This window comes from Nanorana parkeri, unplaced genomic scaffold (assembly GCF_000935625.1).
Source record: "Nanorana parkeri isolate BGI_ZX_2015 unplaced genomic scaffold, ASM93562v1 scaffold4150, whole genome shotgun sequence".
NCBI classification, from domain to species: Eukaryota; Metazoa; Chordata; class Amphibia; order Anura; family Dicroglossidae; genus Nanorana; species Nanorana parkeri.
The window spans coordinates 13,249-21,563 of NW_017310417.1; the positions used below are offsets into that span (position 1 = coordinate 13,249).

At 47.6% G+C, this 8,315-nt stretch overlaps 1 protein-coding gene across 1 annotated transcript in view; it reads right to left on the reverse strand.

Annotated features, from left to right (window-relative positions):
• LOC108803754 (transforming growth factor beta-1-induced transcript 1 protein-like) overlaps positions 1-7,856 on the reverse strand; it is a gene marked incomplete at its 5' end in the record, with an annotated part of 14,492 nt that extends 6,636 nt beyond the window's left edge. Inside the window, 2 exons of the mRNA XM_018575565.1 lie at positions 1,535-1,683; positions 7,775-7,856. Of these exons, the coding sequence (XP_018431067.1) occupies positions 1,535-1,683; positions 7,775-7,856 (231 nt within the window). The remainder of the gene's footprint in view (positions 1-1,534; positions 1,684-7,774) is intronic.
• Between the last annotated feature and the right edge of the window lie 459 nt (positions 7,857-8,315).

Consider the following 8,315-nt stretch of genomic DNA (forward strand, 5'->3'; position numbering starts at 1 on the left):
CCCCCCATCTGGCTCTTCCACTGCTACTGTTCCACCCCTTTCCTCTCTCACTGTCACCAGTCAGCATGACCGGACTATCGGCCTTGCAATTTATGTTAAAATTTTTTGGGGACAGATAGAGCTTTCTTTTGGAGGTATATAATCACCACTGGGGGGGGGTATTTTTTTTACTATATAAAGAAAAAAGTACCGTAAATGTTCTGTTATAAAACATCTATTTCTACCCATATTTTTGGTAAAATATAAAAGTCGGGATCACGTCGGGTAAATAGACGCCAAACGTCAAGCCTTAAAATTGCGCGCACATGCAAAATCGCAAAAAACGGCCACAGGCCCATAGGCGGCGATTAAAACGCTTTTAGTGCTCATCAGTTTAGTGTTATTGATGATTAATGGCCCTAAAATGATTGCTCACACTCCGATGTTTGCGGCATTATGTAACATGTGCGGCACAATAGGTGCAATCATCGTTTTCGCACATAGGCGCACCCGACGCATATCTGCGTGTGTATGTGGGGGTGGGGACTTAAAAAAATTGTTTTATTTTATAATTTTTTTATGCTTTATTTTTTTGTAATGATTCTTTAATTTTTTTCCACACAACTTTATTGCTATTACATGGGAGGGGCTAAAAAGCCCCCTATGTGATAGCCAATTTACATGACAGGTCCTCTTTATGGAGACATCAGGGGTCTCCAAGACCCCTAATGTCATCTAATTTTTTTTTACACACAACTTTATTGCTATTACATGGGGGGCTAAAAAGCCCCCTACGTGATAGCCAATTTACATGACAGGTCCTCTTTATGGAGACATCAGGGGTCTCCAAGACCCCTAATGTCACCTAGGAACCCCCAGAGAAGCTGATGAAGCAGAGATCGGCTTCATCAGCTTCTGTAGCTGGAGAGTGACACAGAATGCAGGAAGTGATGTCATATACATCACTTCCTGCATTCGGGGACTGAGAGGAGATCAAAGGGAGACCGTATACTGATCTCCCTTTGATCTTCTGTCACAGAGCCGTGCCGGCAGTGATAGGGGCGGCTAATACAAGCGATCGGGCGTCTCTAGAGATGCAAGATAGCTTGAATGTAAAGCTCCCGGCCGGCCGGACAGAGATGTGTTTTATGTCTTAACGAGCCAGTGAACTTGTTACTTTAATGGAGACATCAAAGAGTCAGGACAGAGGATAGTGTCATATGAAGGCCACTTCTGTGCCCATAGTCAGCTCTTATACAACCCCCTCTCCTGCCACCGCACTATTTGGGAGATTATCTATCTACTACAAATAGTCAGCTCGGGCACACAATGGATATCTGAAATCTCAAGTCTGTGTGCCCAGCCATAGGCATTATGTAATCCCATTCCATTCTACAGACAGACTGACGCAGCCCAACCACAATGGTCATGCATCTACTGGCTTCTAGTTCCAGACTCCCCATCCCATGCACTTTCTGGAATATTCCACCAGACATTCTGCTATCATTGTAGGAGGATAGTAATAGATTGTGAGCTTTCAGGATTGGCTACTCACATGACACACAAAACACTGCGGATGCCATAATCCATTAAGCGCCGTGATGTAACTTTCCTTCACTGGTTCAGCACATCCGGCACAAACTGCTCCAAACAGGCGAAAATAATCATCTGAACAGTAAGGTTCTCCTTCTTTCTCATGGAACCCTGTGGGGGAAAAAAGGGTCATTTACTAGAGATATTCGATTATGTAGAAGAACTAATCCAAACAGGACAACCTTAAAGGAGAACTATGAGGAAGATCATTGTCTGACTGTCACAGGTCGGCTAGAACTAAGAGGTGAGTGAAAATCCCCCCCCCCCCCCGGGGCCCCCCCCCCCCCCCGGGGCCCCCCCCCCCCCCCGGGGCCCCCCCCCCCCCCCGGGGCCCCCCCCCCCCCCCGGGGCCCCCCCCCCCCCCCGCTCTGATCTTCCAGTGCTGAGTGGAGGAACGGATGGGGGAGGGGCGGGCACAGCCAGCTCTGCCTCTAGATATGCAGAGCCAGCTGTCACTCAAGCAGCTGGATGGATCCCGGCAGCATTGTCCCGGCTGCGGCGATCTCTGTATATAGTGAGTAATAGCTTGCTATATACTGAGCTTTGTGTCACGGGAGGACGTTAGAATATGTCCTCCCGTTACCCTTAAGAGAACTATGGGAAAAAAGGTTACCCCATAGTTCTCTTTTAAGGAGGAGTTGAGATTCATCCTGGGGGCACAAGGTTATCTACACATCACCTGATCTACCTGTGGTTCCTGACGAAGCAATAGAGCAAAACGCGTCGAACCACAATTGGAATACATAAAAGAACAGTTAAATTCAAGAAAATAAGGACCTAACTGTGACGACATGGTGATGAGTTTATAAGTTAAATGTGTATTGGTGTTGAGTTATGTTTGAGTGCGTTATGCTGTGTGACCTGGTTAGGGAAAGACTATCAGCACCATCCCTCGTTATCTCCCATTGTTCTCTGAGGGAGCTCAGAACAATGACATTCTGGCCAGGCTCTTGCTATGGCTGTCTGGAGCTCGTTAGCAGGTGGACACCTGTGGTGTTATGAAGACAGAATGTCCAGGGAGGGGACGGGGGATGTGATGGGATTATATTCTGATCTGATCACTTTCTGTATAAAAGTTTGTGCAGTTGTTCAATAAACCAGAGTTTGTTTCACCTACACTCAAGCCTTGGCTAGTGACTGGGGAAACTGGGAGCTAAAGATCTTCAGGTTGCAAGATCTCAGCAAGGAAGAAGACAGCGGCGGACATACTCATCCTGAGTACGGGGGTCCGTCACATTGGTGGCAAGCGGTGGGATGTTTTCCTGCAGTCTGGGACATCCAAACCACCACCGGGATACAAGAACCGGAGAGCAGCAGAGGAGCAGTACGGGGACCAGCCAACATAGAAGAGGAGTTCGGAAGGAGGCTGCAAGAACTGCGGGAGCAACACGGAGAACCAGTATCGGAGCAAATCCTGTTCGGCTGGTATGATGTGGTACGTCAGCAACTCTGGCAAGAGGCGTTGGCCAGTGAGCAGCGGCACCAGAGGAAGAGTCTTTCCTTCCTGGAAAGGTACTGGGTACAGTACGAGGCACGAGAGGTGCTTCTAGGTGAACAACCGCCTGAAGAATGGACGGCAGAGCTGAGTGTCCTGGTCCAGGACGAGATGCGGCTGGACGACGGTTACAGAGCCCTCCGGTGGCACGCAACCCAAGTGTACCCTGAGACAGCAGATGGCAGCCCGACAGAAGGCTTCAGCTACGGCAGCTTGGGGCTGCTATACGGAAAGCTGTCCGAGGACCCGGACTTTGGGAGTGACCAGGAGTGGCGGCTGGAAGACATTCTGGAGGTCCGAGATCGAGTGTTGAACCTCCCAGAAGCAGAGTGGATCCAGGACGATTTGAGGTTCCTGGCCACGCACGAGTGGGCGCTCGAAATTGCCTACAAGCGGCTGCTCGACGGTGCTCAGCAGCCAGGCATGGCTCCCATTGCCTGGGACTGTCCTGAAGAAGCAGCGGACAGTCAGGAAGTCGTGGAAGTCGCAGAAGAGATTGAGCCGGAGGGGATCCTATGTTTTCCCTACCTAACCGCAGTGGAAGAAGCAGAGATCATACAAAGGGCACTGCGAGCGCTAAACCACCTGGACGAACCTGGTGTTGCCCAGGTCGAGCCAGAGAAGAGTGATGGGTCCGGATGGCCCGGGGAGAAAACCATTCTCCACTCCCCACAAGCAGACACGACCCCAGTGTCTGCCACCCCAGCAGAAGAGCTGGCTACGGGGCAGAGCGCCGCTGGCCTCTGCCCGAACCCCATTACAGATCCGGAGAATCTGAGAGCAGATCCACGCATGATGTCTCCCCAGCGGTGGATCACAGAATGGGAAGCAGAGAAAGTGGTGCTCCCTCCCCCGCAAGCAGACACGACCCCAGTGTCTGCCACCCCAGCAGAAGAGCTGGCTACGGGGCAGAGCGCCGCTGGCCTCTGCCCAAACCCCATTACAGATCCAGAGAATCTGAGAGCAGATCCACGCATGATGTCTCCCCAGCGGTAGATCACAGAATGGGAAGTGGAGAAAGTGGTTCTCCTTTCCCCGCAAGCAGACACTACCCCAGTGTCTGCCACCCCAGCAGAAGCGCTGGCTTCGGGGCAAAGAGTCAGGTACCTCTCCCCAATAGCAGTGACCCACCCCAGGATCCAGGGAGTGCGGACAGGCGGTCCCGCTCTGCTGCGGCTGTACGTATGTAAGGGAGACAGAACGTGCAGTTCTAATCCCCAGCGCCAGAGACAAACTTTTTATTTGGGTGTTTTGCTGGGGTGGGGGTACATGTCTAACGCAGGTTCCGACCTGTTGAAGATCGGGAACCTGGTACCAACCTCCATGGGAGAACAGGAAGCCGGCCTCTCCACCAGCACGCGGCTTTGGTGTCCAGAAGATTCTGGCTTTATCTCTCACCAGAGGCACCATGTGTTTCAGGAAGGCACAGACAACATATATCCCCAGAGGCAGGATGCCCTTTGGATGGAATATGTGGACTTATGCGGCCCGACAAATGCAGGTCCAGACCATTTGGGGGACTGGGACCTAATAAGTCTACTTTTGGTGGGGAAGAAATGTCACAGAACCCACCGTGACCTGGGCTCCTGGAGGGGGCTGGCGGCCAGCCTCCTTCCTAGTGACTATGGACCTGGAATGGATTAAGGAGACCCCCCTTGTTTGTTTGAGCTGGGTGTCTGGGACCAATGGACGACTAACCTAAGGATTATTTATTGAATATGTAATATTACAAAATCAAATGTGACCCATGCATTGATTTTATGATATAGTATACGGTTTGATCATGTTATTAAATAAATTATGTATTTTACAGAATGTTGCTTGAGATTACTTTGGCAATACCTAAAAACCCCAGTCATGATAGTTTGAAATATTTTGAGAGACAATAGAGAGGTGTGGTAGCAAAATTACAGTCTCATTGTCACAGGTCGGCTAGAACTATGAGGTGAGTGAAAAGCACCCCCCTCATAGTTCTCCTTTAAGAGCCCCCCAAAGTGTCCCTTCCACTCTGAGGACACATAGCAGTCCTGTGGGTTCCTCCATGTAGGAAAAACCTATGGAGACCTGTAGCACTTCTCTTATTAACACATTAAGTATGGTAACAGGTCCCAATCTTTTGCATCCTGATCAACCACTTTTTTAGCATATCTTCTAATAGTTCTAGTTCTAAGTTTATGGGTAGATGAGTAGTTTTCAACAACCTACAAAGCTCTTTGTATACCTTTGAGATAAAAGGGGTTCATTAGTATTTAGGAATACTAGTACAGGAAACCCTAACCCAAAAGAGAACAGCTCTTTCAGTATAACCCTAAAGGACATGTTTCTAAAAGGGATTGCTTCTGGATAGCGAGTGGCATAGTCACGGACTATCGATATGCACTGGTGCCCTATGGTGGACTTCTTCATCAGCCTGACCAGACCCATAGAAACCCTATCAAAAGGGAGCCTAATTAAGCAAGTGTATCAGCAGACATTGAAAATGTGATTGGATTGTGTTAATTGGACACTCAAGGTAAGATTCAAAATATTCTTCAACTGGTTTGAAAAAAGCAGGCCATAAAAAAACACTGCTCTGTCTTCTCTTTTCTCTAACCCTACCACTAATGACCATCACATGAGAATGGGCCAGATCCAACACCATCGTTGTGTCAGTCTGGAGTACCACCAACTTCTCCACAACTTGGTCCCATTCCTTCTTTACACAATAGAGTAAGTCATGGTATACTGCGAAATAGGGTGTGGTCCTAAAATTCTCCTTGCCCGCTGATATATCTGTGGTCTCCAACACTGGGGCTGTTTTCTCTGACTCCTCAACCATGAGCACTAGCCAGAAGTTGTCAGGTACCTCTGATTTTATTCCCCTCAAGTTCTGGCATTATTGATTTCAGGCATAATTTTAGACCTGGTTACCTGTTTTACTCCCACTGTTCCCAAAACGGTGGAAGATGACTGCCCAGTATTAATCTTTGTAGCAAGTTTTTAACAATGCTAATGATATGCACTAACACTTCCAGTACATGTCTCCACTGAGAACACTGCAGTAGGGTAGTCTTTGGCATTGCCATGTATACCAAGTACTCTTATTAGGTCTGAGCCAAGCTTTGCAGGGTCCACCAGACTGGCATGGACCAAGATGAAAATGCTTCATGTCCGACTATGGTGATAGGACACATCTCCCAGTCTCAGCTCCTAGGTTTGGCAAATAGTGATATATACCACCCAGGCCAAACTCTATAGGCTCATGTGATATAGAGGAAATTGGTAGCCACATGTCCCAGTCATTGGCATTGCTAGCACCTATTAGAGAGTAGAGGGTGTGCAAATTTGAAATTCATGAGGGTCTCGCCTACCCTCCATAGAAGCCTGTTTGCCACTTAGTTAATAAAGGAAGATTAAACTTGAGATCAACATTTTCCTGCTTTTGGGTCTTACTGGTAGATCCCAGAGATAGTGCTCGGTAGCAGTATGTAGCTCCACAAGGGACACCAGCTTATCCACACTCATGGGATCTGTCCAGGACCTGCCAATAGCGGGCTACAGACAGTCATCGTTCTCTGGGCCCCATTTTGTCTGTCAGCGAATCGTCCCTGCTTGAATGTGCATGACCTCCCATGTGAGCAGAACCAGCCATCACTCCTTGGCTCCAGCCCTCTACACAACACGACACAACCTCAGCCACTGCTCTCGGCACTCCCTGGACAGCAGCATCTCATTGATTTAGGGTTAGAGTTAGGGGTTAGGGTAACCCCAAGGAAGCAAACAAGGGAGGGATTATGGGAATTTAGGAAACCATAAGCATTGCTATGTTTTGTGAGACTACAATCTTTACAATTGGCAGAAAAATGACAGCTGTAGATTGGAGTCCTTCCTATCAGTGTAGGGATCTGTGGCTGTCTGACTTAACACATGGTTATATGTGTCCTCAGATCTCAGGAGATTCCTATGATCTGCTAATGATTCCTTTATACGATGAAAAAAGCAGATATCATATTCTGACAGCTTACTTAGGGTTAAAAACAGTGCATGGAAAAGGCTGATGTTATGATGGAGCCAGTCCAAAGTGAAGGTTGAGATGGAGGTTACTGGATTCCTCATGTGCACTGATCACCTATAATGGTGGCCATTCAGTGTCGGGGGAGGGCACAAGGAAAGAACATAATGTTTCATGCCTGTGTGAGCAGGTCTATGTTCTGTTTGCTGGCCTGCATTTGGCTCATCCAAAGAGTACTCATAGTACTCCCAATGCTTTTTGCACTAATCTGAACTAGGTGGGTCAACCCAGACTATGAGCTGGACTCCCACAAACTGGTATGTCCAGGTTTACATGTATGAGACCTCCAGACTATGAGCAATGGCAGGATTTCCAGAGATAGCAGCGTCCAAGTTTTGGAGTTAGAAATTGAATTGGAAATGGGAACTCTATAGACAGAAAGACATGTAAAATGTAAAGAATAAGAAGCTCACTCATTGGGCTAGTTCCATCAGCACAGACCCTTATCCATTGAACAGCTTTTACAGTAGAAAACCTTTTCCGTATGCAGAGGATAGCATTTAGCATTTCAGTTTGTTGCATTGTCCAGCTTTGTCTGTTTACCAACAAAGTTCAGGGATATCTCTATATACTGTATCTATATCATAGCATTGTGATCCAGCAGATGATATTAGGACATATAGGTGAGACTTCCAGCACTCGGGATTCTCAATCACCTTGTAGATCCTGAGAGATGGGTGAGGGGTGAGGATACAGCTCTGATTGTGAAAGGTGTTGGAGCAAAGCCTGCAGAGAAGCCTAGATTGAAATGTGAGGAGAAGAAGAAGAAGAAAAGTGGACTTTATTGAAGATTGAGGATGAGGCACCAGAAGACCACAGAACAAAATCAATCAATCCAGGAGAAAATGTGTCCATGCAGAAACATTAGGCATGTAGAAACGATATAACATATGATAACATGCTACAATGCTCACATGACTGCATTGTAATGACAAGCCAGTTACATGCAAGAGTGTGCAGAGACACCAGCCACTAATCACTCAATCTGGGATTTGGACAACATGATTTTTTACCTTCTTCCCCAATTTTCTTCCTACAGACTTTACAGCAGAAATGCTCAGGATGCCAAGTACAGCCAAGTGCGGTCACCAGATTCTAAAAGACAGAAAAGGCTTCAAATGTGGAAATGAAGACAAATCAGAAAAACATTCAGAAATGTCTTCTTCTCTGACTGTCTTCTCCTCTGACTGTCTTCTC